This window comes from Triticum urartu, unplaced genomic scaffold (genome assembly GCF_003073215.2).
Source record: "Triticum urartu cultivar G1812 unplaced genomic scaffold, Tu2.1 TuUngrouped_contig_4555, whole genome shotgun sequence".
NCBI classification, from domain to species: domain Eukaryota; kingdom Viridiplantae; phylum Streptophyta; class Magnoliopsida; order Poales; family Poaceae; genus Triticum; species Triticum urartu.
Window position 1 is genome coordinate 1 of NW_024115152.1, and position 14,400 is coordinate 14,400.

The 14,400-nt window shown below is 43.1% G+C and overlaps 1 protein-coding gene and 1 long non-coding RNA gene across 6 annotated transcripts; both read left to right on the plus strand.

Annotated features, from left to right (window-relative positions):
- The first annotated feature begins 629 nt into the window (after positions 1-629).
- Positions 630-5,509, plus strand: LOC125527998. Of its 5 annotated transcripts, none has more exons than XR_007292298.1 (4): positions 630-883; positions 1,496-1,816; positions 2,026-2,205; positions 2,380-3,048. It is a non-coding gene; the product is annotated as an uncharacterized LOC125527998 (long non-coding RNA). The 5 variants fall into 5 exon arrangements; XR_007292296.1 differs by having other exon boundaries at positions 633-883; positions 1,496-1,825; XR_007292297.1 differs by lacking the exon at positions 2,380-3,048 and adding an exon at positions 3,361-5,509 and having other exon boundaries at positions 646-883; positions 1,496-1,599.
- Positions 5,510-7,161: 1,652 nt separating this feature from the next.
- LOC125527997 (ubiquitin) lies at positions 7,162-9,673 on the plus strand. Its single transcript, XM_048692510.1, has 4 exons — positions 7,162-7,311; positions 8,047-8,239; positions 8,423-8,462; positions 9,130-9,673. The coding sequence occupies exons 2-4, from the start codon at positions 8,057-8,059 to the stop codon at positions 9,186-9,188; spliced, it is 282 nt and encodes a 93-aa protein (XP_048548467.1). The 5' UTR covers positions 7,162-7,311; positions 8,047-8,056; the 3' UTR covers positions 9,189-9,673.
- The last annotated feature ends 4,727 nt before the right edge of the window (positions 9,674-14,400 follow it).

Consider the following 14,400-nt stretch of genomic DNA (forward strand, 5'->3'; position numbering starts at 1 on the left):
GTGTGCCCGCCCTTAGGGGCCGCGGCGGCGGTGGCCTTCCCCGACATGACCGTGCTGCAGCGGATACTCCGTTGGTGTCTCGGCTGCAACGGGTAGCATCGATGCTGAGACGGCACCGTCGTACTACCAGCCGGTGGTGCGACGGTACATGTGCTGCCAGCCGGTAACGATCGACGTGCTACCAGCCGGTGTTGCGATGGTGCCGCCATGCGGCAACCGGGTGCTACGATGGGGAAGAACAAAGTAAGATAGTATTCTACTAAACGATGAGTGTTTGTGTTGACTGGTCTGACCACAAGAAACGGTTAGGTCAAAGAGACATTTGTGTTCACACCCACCGCCACCCACGCAACACAAGAACCAACGGTTGGCTTGTTCCATCGCACGGCTCGGAAGGCGGCTTAAAACTCGCACAAATCATCCGGCTGACGCCTAGTGCGGGCCAAATCTGATGGTTAATAATCTTTCTGTGTTTAACCCAACAAACCACGCAATGAAGCCACCTACAGTCCATCGACCGCTAAAAAAACGTTTGCACGACCTCTCGCCCCGCCCGCACGACCTCACGGCCGGCATGGGCCGCAGGGGCCGCCCCTGCCCTCCACCGCTCTTACCTCCCGTCTGAACATCTACGCGACCCAATTACAACATAAGCATAAATCCCTATATATATGCATATGAAATTTCAGAGTCCCCAAAGATGATTAGAGAGAGAGAGATTAATGACAGGTGTGTATTGGTCATCGATTGGTTTATATTGATTTTTCCTTCTTGTCCTTGGCAGCCTCGCCGCACGCTGAGTCCTCCAAGGAGATGGAAGCTGCTGTTCAACGAGGAGGGTTGCCTAGACGCAGCTGGAATGATCATGAGAGTACAACGTGGGGTGAGCTATATCTATCTATCTTTCATCACCAGCAGCGTAATTAGCTCAGTGACATATTGTATCGATCTCACACCCCGGGTAGGGTAAATGTCATGTATCATGTGTGAAAACACCTGCAGTCAAACTGCTACAAAATACAAATAACATTCAGGACAGTTGACAGTTTTCTTTTTTTTAAAGGGTTTGGGCAGTAGACACTGTTACATATACATCCGATAGATAATCATTCATGAGAAATAAAACTTGTAGGAATTTGCACAAAGCATATTTCGACATTCTAGCTCCACCAGTTTGTTTCTCCAACTGATACAAGATTCAGTGGGAGGACTCTGAATCATGCTTGCTTGATTGGTGGTAAATACACTGATGCATAGCCTACTCCACGTATTCTCATCAGTGACACTTCTTTACTCCCTGGAGGTGCATCCCTTCACATTGTTTTCTACCCTTTCAAGTTTCAACCTTGCATTTTTTTCTTCTTCTTAACAACTATCCATTTTCTTGGCTTTTGTTAGTATCCCTTGGGGCATATATACTGCATCTATGCACATGTTCTGACTGCTCAGATTAATTGAACCAGGACGTTGTCTTTATTTTTGGTTATGCGAACAGGGTGTCCACCCAAATATCAAAGGGGAAGTCTGGGAGTTTTTGCTGGGTTGTTACGACCCTAAAAGCACTACTGAACAGAGGAACCAGTTGCGGCAACAGAGAAGGTTCTGTTTTATTCCACTCTTCATTTGCATCTTACTTTCGTCCTCTCATCTAAGTCCATTTTCATCTCATTACAGTTTCACTTTCCATTGCGATGCATAATTTTTACAATCTAGCAAAACACTCCCCAATCACCTTTTTTTGTCCTTATTTTTGCAAGAGTGGCTACTTTAAGCATATACTAGGATATGGACTGGACGACCGGCTGCAGGGAGTAGTGTATGATGCGTATGCTCCAACAGCTATATTCATGCATTGCTTCACTGATCTTATTTTTGCCAAAGATTGTCTATACTTTTTTTGTGTGATTCCTTGCTTCAGAAATATAAGATTTAATATGCCAGATGTTAAATTTGTAATCTATATAACCTTGTTTGCTCAGCATGCCTTGCTCCTCAAAATCCTACATGTACTTGCTCCTTGTCCAGGCATCCGATGCTAGGAAAGAGAGGAGATGGTCTTCGTCAGTTGCATTGAAGCATGGGAAGGATGCAGGTGAAGCGGTGGAGAAGGACACCGACGTTGCCAAGGTTGTTATAGCAGCGACACTCGAGAACGCTCAAGGGAAGAGTAGACGCGCCTGGGTGGCTGGGTGACTCTGACCACTGGTGAGTTTTTGCTCCTACCCTTCTGACACACCATGTGTACATTTTGTGCTTGCTTAGAAATTTTGCCCTAATAAACAACAAAATTATCTCCAATCATGTATTGTATCTTCTACCATCTTCCATATTTTTACATGACTGGCCACTTAGCATTACTATTCATATTTTATTTGTAAGGGCGTGTTCGGCAACGCTCCAGCTCCCAGCTTCCTCTACTCCATGCATGAAGCTGAGCCGAACGCATTAGCTCCATGGAGTAGAAATCAAGAAGCTGGCAAGCGTCCCAAGTGCAAAAACTGAGGAGTTGGAGAAGCTGGCCTTTTCCAGATCTCAGAAAACGATGAAGTTGGAGTTGACTGAAATTACAAGGCAGTGCCACCGCCAAGTGACTGCATCGAACCGGTACGAGAGAAATCGTCACGAGCGAACATAACATGCACTAGCCAACCTGCCATTTGGGCTGAAAATAACGTTCACACTCAACAAATCCGACTGGGCCTATAGCCCACGCCTCTTTCACAGCCACTTGGGCCCTCAGCCCACTCCAAAACTGCGACCAAATTGGCCGAATACATGGGCTATCGGCTGGGAGCTGGTACTTCAAGAAGCTGACGCTGCCGAACGATTTCCAGGTCGCTACCTGAAGCGAGAAGCGACGCGAGAAGCCGGATTTGGGAAGTTTTGCAGAAGCTGGAGCGTTGCCGAACACGCCCTAAATGTACACAAAGCTCTGGATTAGAAGCTTGAGGCTATCTTCTGAACCAAAATGACCACATTGACTACCTATGTTAAATCTTATACTAAGCTAATGTCAATAGTGATAAGCTTATGCAATTGTTCATCCTACTTGCATTGGATAATATTCTCCTCTAAATTTTGCCTCCTTTTTTTGAACCAAAAAAGATTATCTTCATATTTTGCCTCTTTTTTAAACCAAAATGATTATCTTCTTCAGATTTCCTCCATGAGCCACTGTAGCACCTTTTATGTTGTGACACTCCTACATATTCATGGTAGTTGCCAACCTGCATCCTACATATTCATTGGATTTTATATTGGCATTTGTAATAGTACAGTGTGCTATTTATTATGTCGAGTATCATCAAATAACTAACAATTTCGTTTCTGCGGTATGGACTGAACTCGGAAAGGAAGCAGTTAATCACATGATAGTAAAGGAATATGCGAAGCTGATGAGGCTAGAGCTAAAGTTCTTTCTCTTGGATTCCTCAGTTAGGTACACCATTTCTTCAATTGTCCACATTTTAAACTGTATATTATTGTCGTAAATCAAGTGGAATATGTGTATGCAAACTGTGAAACTAAAACTTGGAAACAAACATCATTGATTACTAATCGATGATGTAACTTTTGAAGGAAGTAACAAATGGAATGATTTGTTGCCCATGTACATTTGGTAATTTTCTTTGATAGTTTTTGTTGTTTATGTATAGAAAAAAAATCATTGGTAGAGAGGAATCTTTCTGAAAATGTTTTCTCGGTAGTGAAATGGGGAGAAAATGTTTCTCAAAAATGTTCATTTCAATTTTTTATGGCTGAAATATGGGAAAGGATGGTGAGTCCATGATGCTTGGGGTTCTTTGCAATTCATTTTCTTCCATTCCTATGACGTAGATATTTCTTCTGTGTCAACCTAAAGTATTATCCGCTTCTGATAAATGCAAAGGAAAATCTGCAAGTTACCATTTACCTTTACGCATATTTCTTCTGTTAGTGTGACTTAAAATTCAATATGCTTTGCCTATTGACTATGTTAGAGCTGATCTGTGCGAGCTGTTAGCCTTTTGATGAACACATGGTGTTGATTATTTAGGACTGGAATGTTCAGCCTCCCTGTATGCCGACTACATTTCTAAGACATGAACCTATTTTTGTACTATGGTCATCATTTCTAAGACTTGCTGATGCATGATTACACTGCTAATTGCTACAGTAGACACGCAGACGCAGCTTGGTGCATTCTTCTCTTCTTTCCCTTTATATTTTCTTCATCCTTGTGCTTGTAAATTTGTAACTCAAGAGGTCACAAACTTTTGCAATCTGAAGGTATCACTTTCAGACTGGTACATATGCATGTAGCTGTTCATGAAGCATCATTTTACTAAAGTGTCCAATGTCTGTTCTCTTATAATCCAGGATAAATGCGAATGCATACAATATATGAATTTATTTCCAGTGTTTCAAATAATTAAGTTTCATGCGAGCAACAACTTCAAGTAATAACTCATCGCTTTCGTATGTGTTCAGATGAGTAGGAATGTCTACGATTACTAGTGGTGCATAGTATTGTAGACATTCCTACTCATTTGAACACATACGAAAGCGATGAGTTATTACTTGAAGTTGTTGCTCACATGAAACTTAATTATTTGAAACACTGGAAATAAATTCATATATTGTATGCATTTGCATTTATCCTGGACCCTGGGGCTAAACTTGATATGTTTGCTAATGCACTCGATGTACTAGTTGGGTCCCTACATTTAGATTATTCTGCTCATTTCATGGTTGTTCGTGATAAGCTTTCTGAAGTTACATAAGTATGATCAAAAGTATGCCGGAGTTCAGATGCAATGACCTCCACCAGCACCAACTGCATGAAAAAAAGGAGCACCGAGCAAGATATTTGGTTATTCCTCCTCTACCTCGAGCTCTTCCACATGAGCATCAGGTGGCAGGGAGTTAGCGAAGTATCTCAACAACGACAAAGTCAGCTTCGATGAACATGACGAGGAGGACTTCGACATACCGTAGTGGTGTTCTAACCACAAGCTTGCATATTCGGTGCTTTCCATATTAGCAAGGGATGTGTTATCAGTACACATCTCATCGAAATCATCGGAGTCTACTTTCAGCCTAGCTGGAAGAATACTTGAGGAGAGAAGAACAAGCCTGACCCAGATATGATGAAAACATTAATGACCTTGAAAGATGGGGAACTAGCAGAAGGAGAGCCCAACACACCACAGACAACAAAGAACTGAAGGCACGTTTCGAAGATCTTGCCATTAAAGAAGAAGAATAGTTATAGTTGTAGTCTTTGTAAAAAAAATTGAAGGTCACCGGGGAGGGCAAAGGCCCCCACCTAAATAATTTTCATTTTCTATATTTTTGACACGGGAACGAGTGTTACAGGATGAAAGAGTCTTTGTAATGTTAATTTTAATTTTGTAATTTTATTTTCCTTTTGTGATCTAGAGTGTGACGTTGTACTTTGTTTCTTTCCCAGAGATGGAAGGTTTAACGAGGCAACCAGCAATAAAGCTCTATTGATTTTTTAATTTTCTATATACTTTTCTAAATTTTTATATTTTCTCTCAGCTATTCTGCATCTTTTTGTGGTATTTGGGCAAACGTGCCTTGGCGGACGACGCGGGACAGAACATGCCTAACATACAAGGTATCAAACCTATAGGGTTTTTGCTTCAAAGAAATAGAAATATCATGAAATAGAAATATCATCATATAGAGTCAGGGAATGGAATAAAGTCAGAGAAAGTTCTTCTAATTCTATGAATCTTTCTAGAATCCTTTTCTCTTGAATATCAATTAAGAGAGTTTCGGATTTCCTGGTATTTCACCAATTCTTGATCCAAAGTTTCTGACATTTGTTAAATGAGGAAGAGACACACCCAAGGCAAAAGTACGATAAATACAAGATATCATAAATTATTTAGCTTATTTTTGATTCGGGGGATAAGAGATGGCTTACCCATGTCACCAGGGCAGTGGTGCGCGGCACGTGGGCCGGCACATCACAGCGCGTGTACCAAGCGTGCCATGGTGAGCGGTGCCATGCCTGGCACGTTTTGCCTGCTGCCTCTATTTCTCGCATTAAGCGAGACAAACGGGATCTCTCGCAGCGAGCGACTACAGTAACAGGCCAGATCATTAACGCATTTTTTCGGAAAAATGGAGGAAAAAACAGTGCGCTCGATCTTGGGATCGCCAGTTTAGTCGATGCACTGCTAACCACTGCATCACGATCAGCTCCGTGTACAATACATAGGGCATGACTTACTAGAAGGGAAAAGAGCAGGGTTTTCACACTGATCTAATTTTCTTTTTCCTCCTTTTACTGTGTTTCTTATTTTCTTCATTTTTATTAGGTTTTCTCCGGGTTTTTTTTATTTTTATTCTCATTTTTTGATTTTTTTTTCATTATTTTAATTTTCTTTTCATATTTTTGGTTATTTTGTTTTTGGTTTTCTTCTCCATTTTTTTACTTTTTGTTTTTTTATTATGTTTCTTTTTGTTTTCATGGTACATTTTTCCTATGTGTCAATTTTTTCAATAAGTGATCAACATTTTTTTATACACGTTTCAAAATTTTCCAAACGCTTATCCAATTTTTTTAAATACTTGTTCAACATTTTTCAAATACTGGTTTAATATTTTTTTAATATTTATTCAACATTTTCAAATACTTGTTCAGAAAATTACAAATAATTGTTCAACATTTTGAAGTAGTTTTTCAACATTTTGAAATAGTTGTTCAACATTTTTAATACTTATTTAATATTTTCAATTATTTGTTCAATATTTTTTAAATACTTGTTAAACTTTTTTTAATACTTATTTAACATTTTCAAATACTTGTTCAACATTTTTAGTACTTATTAAAGTTTTTTAAAATACTCGTTCAACATTTTAAATACTTATTAAACATTTTTTTAAGTTGTTCAAGATAATAAATAAAAGTACAAAAATAAAGCAAACATCGAGAACAGAAAACAAAAAAACAAAACAGGCCGTGGCCTCCCGCGCGGATGGGGCGGCCCATCTGGGGTCCCCCCGACGCGAGGCTTTCCCCCTGTCTCGGCTTAAAGCGAGAAATAGGGGCGCCCCGTTTAGCCCAGGACGGGCCGTGCTGGCCCATCTGGCCAGGTTTGATCTGGGGCCCACCATTGACGGCCCGCTCAATGAACGGCGGCAGCGACGACCGTCCTCTCCTCTCCTCTCCGTCTCTTCCTCCCCACGCTGCCCTCGCTTTCCAGCCACGCAACGATCCACGGCCTCGCTCCCCCGCGCCTCCGCCGCCGTCCTCGCTCGCCCCGCCGACTCCGGCCGGCTCCGCGGATCGGACAGGTGCGTCTCCTTCCTCTGCGGGCGAATCTAACAGCCCCCCCTTCCGGAACGGCGGAAATAGCTCAAGGACGGGGCATCTAGCGTGTTTGTGTTCGTGGTGACTGAAAATTATTCCGCGAGGCGCTAGTTGTTGGGGGGAAGAACTCGTGGAATTGCTGATTTCGGGCGCCTGTACTATTTGTTTGTTTATCTTCTAAATAAATTCAGTCTTCAGGGGAATCGGTCCTTTCCACCATCACCAGCTGAAATTATACCATGTAATTGCTACTAGTAAAACGAAGGTGTTCATCCTGGCATACTCCTACCTTGGTTACTTTTTGGTCATATTACATGTAAGAGTTGCCTACAAGGTACATAATAATAAGCTGAAAAAAGGATATTAAAACCTGCACGCTCAGTAATATCTTAAGGATTTTGCTACAATAGGTGAAATATACATGGCGCCACAACTGATTGAAATAGCCAGTGTGTTGTTAGCTGCTCCTGCTGCAGGACTTGTTGCTGCTTTTCCAGCAGATTGCACTTCCCGTGAATACCTTCGGTTTTCACATGTCCAAAGAAAAATCCCATGATCCACAGAATTGTGAATACGATGTTAAGACGCAAATCTTATGCTTGACAAGATAATGATCTGACAACGCGTCGAGTAGTGAAGATTGTTTGAGATAGGTAAGTATGTTATCCTCCTTGGCTGATGATTCTAGGCATATCTCTCTCTCTCTCTCTCTGATGCAGGCTTGCAAGCATGTATATTCGAGTCAAGCGGAACAAGACTACCTACTTCATACAGTGTGATCCAACAGAGACAATTTTGAATATCAAGCAGAAGCTGCAGTCAATAACAGACCACCCTCCTAATAACCAGAGGTTGATCTTGTTGGCTACCAACAATATATTGGATGACTCCAAGACGCTTGCTGATCAAAAGGTAACAATATATGTTAGTTGTCGGCGAGCACATTTGCCTACTGTTCACAGAGGAAATTACGTTCTGTAGGCATGGTACAATTCGATTCGTCTAGCCTTAATTTTATTTCCAGATCAAAACCACCATTCAGCTTAACCCACTTTTCACTTCCATGACTTTAAGTTGATTTTGATATGTGTGCAGGTTGAGAATGACGCCGTCGTTGCATTGGCATTGAGAAAAGGTTCTGTTCTAGTATCACTTGGCTTTATGTTTGACACTTATGCACTCAATGTTTAGCTTGTTGTCTGTTTTTGAGCTATTCCTTCGTGTTCCTTCTGTCCTGACTCTGAGTAACAACCGGGCATAGTTATCATTTTTGTAGCAATGGTTGTTGCCACCAACTGCTTCTTTTGTACAAAGTGTCTTTATGAAGAATAATTCTTGTTATTATTTTTCTGTAGTACATGATAGATCATCATTATCCAATCACAAGCGAGATATGTTTTACAAAACTGTCGGTGCAACAAAATGAATTTTTATATCCATCTTGCTCTCTATTAACTTGTGGTTCATTTCCTTCACTGTAACAAATAAATAAAAGCATTGAAGTTGAGATGCAACCTGAAGGACATTTACAAATTGCCTGCCTGTAAATACCATGCCGGAGCAAAGCAAATGACAACTTTTCTGTATTATGCCATGGTGGTTACAGACTACAGTGCCTAGGCTCGTGTTCCCTCTAGAACAATGCTACGTACCCAATTCTAATTTGCTATTGAAAAATATGGTGATTCCTAATGCTACGTAGTACCAAGCTTTACTAGTTCTGTCGTTTGTCCATGACTCCTCTATAGCTGCTGCGTTTTTCAAACTTGCTGACTTTGTAACATTCCGTTTCCTTTCACCAGACAACGAGTTCGAGGAGGTGTCCATCGCCGACCCAAGCGATTACATGGCGTCCTCATGAGGCCGGCCGGTCCGTCGCCGTCCCTCCTACCCAATCCATGCAAGGACACTGGTGGCTTCCGTGAAGCAGATCATGTTACTTGCTTGCTCTAGCCTCTAGCCTATAGGATGTTGCTCACTTGTGTGATTGTGTCCTTGCTATTAAAGACCCTAAACAACCGTTGCGGATGGCATTTAGTTTGGATTTGGACCCTCCAGCCGATACGTGTGATGTGTGATCTCACCACCCACCGGGGCGTGTCCTGGTGCTCCGACCTACCCGTCTTTTGTACCGGCGCGTGAATGAGCACGGACATGGGTGGCGAGATCCGTTGGTGGTGACCGGTGATTGGGATCCCACCACCTAATGCTGCGTGTCATGCAGGTCCTGTTGTGTTTGCCAGTTGGTGTGTGCTGCTAGGGACTATATTGTCGGTCTGCTTGTGGGAATTCCAGCTGGTTCGTGTCGAAGGTTATTCTTATTCTTGCCGTTGCTGTTTATGCGGATCTGTGGACTCTGTGGAGCGTGCATTTTCTGGGTTCGGCGCCCGCACTAGTATCCCATTATCTCTGACGCCGGATTGAAAGTAGATGTCTCCCAGTGACTCCCACCATGCCCTTACAAACTAGCAAAGTCATCATACTCGCAGCCTCTTCATAATTTTTTTTAAGGCTGCGGAGATTGTGGAAACACAGGGTCGACATAATGCGTTCTTCATAACTTTTCTTTTCTGTTTTCTTCTATCTACTCTACTACTACAATTTAGATCAAACAGTCAAACAAATATTATTACAAATCTCTGAAGTAAAAATAAAGAATCAGGTTAATTCAGCAGCAGCTAGAGCAATACTCCGATATTGATTTGATGATTGAGGACGGGGTGTCGACCCGTTGGCTGTGCAGCTGGGGTAGCTGCCAGCCCACCCGGGTTCGAGCCTTGGCTCTTACACGCGGTGCTCACCGAGTTTCTCCTATAAATATAAGTCAACAAGGGTTAGCCCTTGGATTGGTCTCATTTAAAAAAAAATAATTAACAAATATTATTACAAACCATCACGAAGGCGAGCTGGGCCAAGTTGCGGTTGTCCGGGAGCAGAGGAGGCATCAAATGGTGGCGGCACAAAGATGTGGGCCACGACTGAAGGGAATGTGCATCCTGAAATGTTCGGCCATATCGCCTTTGCTCAACCGCCAAATATCAAGGCTCGTGGGATCGACTTGAAGTTGCCTAAAAAATATGGCGATGGAGTGCATGATGATGATTCTGCTAGATGTGCTTTTTCGATCAGAATCGTAGTGCCGGCGGTTATTAGGGCGATCGAATGGATACAATGACTCTGGTAGAGTTGCATTTAGACGATATCATTGACAGAAAATGTATCTATCACCCCATAGAAATTTGAATCCAAGCACAACCAATATAGCTTTGAGTTTGGTACTTCTTTTTAACACGGGATAATCGTAGATGCTCACCCCTCTGAACGTATGCATGTACACCCTATCCCTATGAGCACATGCGTGATACTGAGTCGACACAACATTTTGAGACTGATAAAGTCACCATAGACGCCTCATATTCGACGGTACATCTCCTTCAACTCAACAAATATTGTCGGAAAGGCTAAAATAAATTCAAAAAAATATGATCACCAGTGTCAAATCTAGTATTTAAACTGATGGGCTGATTCCACCACAAGAAACCAGTTTGATACTACCTTTTGTTGCGGGATTTGTCTTCTTTGTTTCCCGATGCGTGGATTAGATTCAGATTTGAAGCTTGGAGGCATAGCAGATGCATATTATGTTGATGTTCTGTTTGCATAATTTTCTCATGACTTTGTTGGTGACTCTCGAGTGGGACCACGAGATACTTTGTCACGCCCGGCGAGGCAATGCCAAATGGTGTATCAGTGTATGTGTCTTGTGAAACTAACAAGCCTCATAATTGTTTTCAATTTTAGAGGATAAAGTAGCAGATAGAGCATCAGGTAGCTTGTGACCGATAAAAGTATTAAAGTGTGGCACGGTTACAAAAAATCGGTAGTACTCCCTCGCTTATAAGGTGTGTAAACTTCTGGCACAAAATTAGCACAAGGTTAGTGTGGTTATAGAAAGTTTTCTCCACGATATCCTTTAACAAATGTGGTTGGCTGATCCACGAGTAGCAATGGTTAGCTTACGCTAACCGTACAAGAGAGAATATCTCTGCTACTAATTAAAGGAGAGTAGGTAGCGTCGCCTTCTCCCCCCCCCCCCCCCCCCCCCGCGTTTTTTTTTCCGTCGCTCCCTTTTTCTCCCCACGTCTCCCCTCCACTTTGATTTTTTTTGGTTTTTTCAACAGATGCCGCACACAAAAAAAATCGTAAATATGGCAATTTGAAACAATCAAAATAAAATCGGTACTTTTCAAAACTATGTCATGCATTAACCCAATCAAATCAAATCAAATCAATTCTTACCAAAATCTCAACTCAAGCAAAAACTTTATTTGTGTACCCCTACCCATGCCAAACCAAATCTTACCAAAATCTCAAATAAATCAAATTTTTTCCTTGCATTTTCCTACCCGTACTCAAATCAAATTAATTCCTATCAAAATCTAGAATACTGTGTGTGTGTGTGTAAGGTGTACATTAGCCAATTTTAGTGTAGAACCACTAGAGTATTTGCGCCTCGTTGCAGCACGGGCAAACAGCTGGTCAGGAGCTAAGTGCCAACACGCCTTAGATTTTAAGTTTGTTTTAAACCTTGAGAATATAGAGGACGACGCAAATAAACCTTGACGTTCAAATCCTTGAAATCCATACCCTGACCTTATTTATCCCCGTCGTTTTTTACCTTCAGGTCGTATCCAAACACAGGATTCCTACGCGGCTCTGAAAATGACGGGATTAGGGTGAGTTAACTACGTGCATGTATGCTCAAAAAAAAAACTACGTGCATGTGGGCCCATGGTTGCCTGGCTTACTGTGCGGACTACGACCACTGGTTGCGCTCCCTTGACGTGGACCCACGGAGCTCCGAGGCCTCCCCCGCCTCGGTGATCCAAGGCCTGCGATGTGCGATGCTCGCCAAAGGATCGCCGTCGACCATGCCGCCAGCACAGAGTCCAAGATCGGCGATCTGGTGCTTGGTGGAGCTCGAGGCTGATGACGCCGCCGACACCGACTGCTCGCGCAGCGCGCGGTTCAACCACTGCCTGCGCATTACGACGGCACCGCTGGCCTGCTCCGCGACGCGCTCGACAACCTGCAGGTCAACGTGTACGGCCGGACTTTTGGGCAGTTCACGGCGGCGCTGGTGGCGTCCAAGAGCAGCGAGGACACCCCCAACCCCGGCCAACGCTGTCCCCGTGGCCGCCCACGCCCGTGAGTACGGCTGCATGGCCCACATCGCCGTTCGATTCATTCATGCCGCCGCCGCGTGATCATGGTCGGAGCTCAGCCCCCTTCTTGCGTGCCTCCATGGACCATCGTGTTGTTGCCTGCATGGATTGGATTTCCTCATCGCCATCGCCCATGATTCATTATTGATTACTAGGAGTATTATATATATAATCAAGTGTAGTTGGAAATGTTCTTCTGTCATTTTCGATTATCCATATTGTAGGCCATGATTTACTATTCGTCAGATAATAAGGCAATAATAACAAGATGTATTTACTGATTACCTCTGTTTTTTTTTCCTTTTTGCGGATGATTACCTCTGTTCTTCTGCCTGTATCAGAAAGAATTTGTGTACAGTCTATTTTATTTAAGGGGAAAAATATTGACTACTGTTTACGATTTGATTGGTGAAACCAGAATAAGTGTTAGCAAACACAATCTGGCATACAAGTTACTGTTATTTGCATGAAATATGTTATGATTAAGTGGTCAAAAAAATCGTGAGAAAAAACACGGATATGTGGCATGCGTCCGAACGCAGCCACTGAAACTGAGATTCAGATGGCAGATGGCGGGGCAGAGCTAGCAAAGGAGCTCAATGGCAGCTGGAGCAGCAGCCGCGGCGCGTCTTCACGTGGCATTTTTAATTTGCAATCCCATCATTTCCCGATGCCACGTCAGCAAATCCAGTCCTAATCCTGGCGTAGGGGCGATTACAACCAGGATCAGAGAGGTTAGGGTATAGACTTCAGGGATTTGAACGCCGGGATTTATTTGTGTCACGCTCTACATTCTCAAGGTTTAAAACAGACTTCACCCGTGTCTAACATTTGATAAGTAATACCCATCCATAAAACTACTGACACGTCGGGATTAGTCGTCTGCACCAAAGCGCGTGTGGCGACATTTCGAATCTCAACATGACCTACATTTATTTGCAAAAAAAAAGACACATGACCTACATTTATTTGCAAAAAAAAAGACACACGACCTGCATTTAGAAAGGAAAGAAACGAAGAGACAAATCAAGATGTGAATAATACGGCGGTCCGTGTTACTTGTCGAAGCGCCAAATCGTTTTCGTGTAAAAGAATTCAGAGGGCGGGCAAACAGGATCTTCTGTTTCTTTTTTGTTTGACAATTGGGCGCACACAATCCTACTATGATCTGGTGCGAGAAGTTTGGTAGCAAATCACAACCTGTGCATGGAACAACTGGTGCGCCACTTTCAAAAAAAAAAAAAAGAACAACTGGTGCGCCTGGACTGGTCGCGTAGTACGCCGAGCGGCGCGCGGCGACATTTGGAGAAGGATGATGATGAGGATGTGTCGGTGAAACGCCGAGCATCGCGGGTCAAGCCGACGCTCCACCCGAGAGGACGGACCAGATCCACAACAATAGCCTGATGAAACCGCTTTTTGTTCACAAAAAAAGGTCTCTCGAGGCTGCCGGCACCATCATCCATCCCTTTGGGTTTTTTCTTTCTTTCTATTTATTGATTGACATCACCCATCCACTTGGTTTAATCGACGACCGGGCGCAGCGACGGCCCCCCTCTTCATTAACTCCGCCTGCACTTTGTGCGTCAAGGGCTCAAGGCAGGCGGCAGCCGCGCTCACTCCCAATTTCCTAATTCCTCCGCATTAACTAATTTCTTCTTCTTCCCCGTCGGTCGTTCACACCCTTTCGTCGAATAATCAAACTCTAAACCCGTTCCTGCTCCATTCCCTTCTCCTTTCTTCTTCCTTAAAAAAACCCGAGCTCGTTCGTGCTCCATTATCTCCCTCACTCTTACTATAAATTAGAGAGAGAGAGAGAGAGAGAGAGGGAGGGAGGGAAGCTGGGAG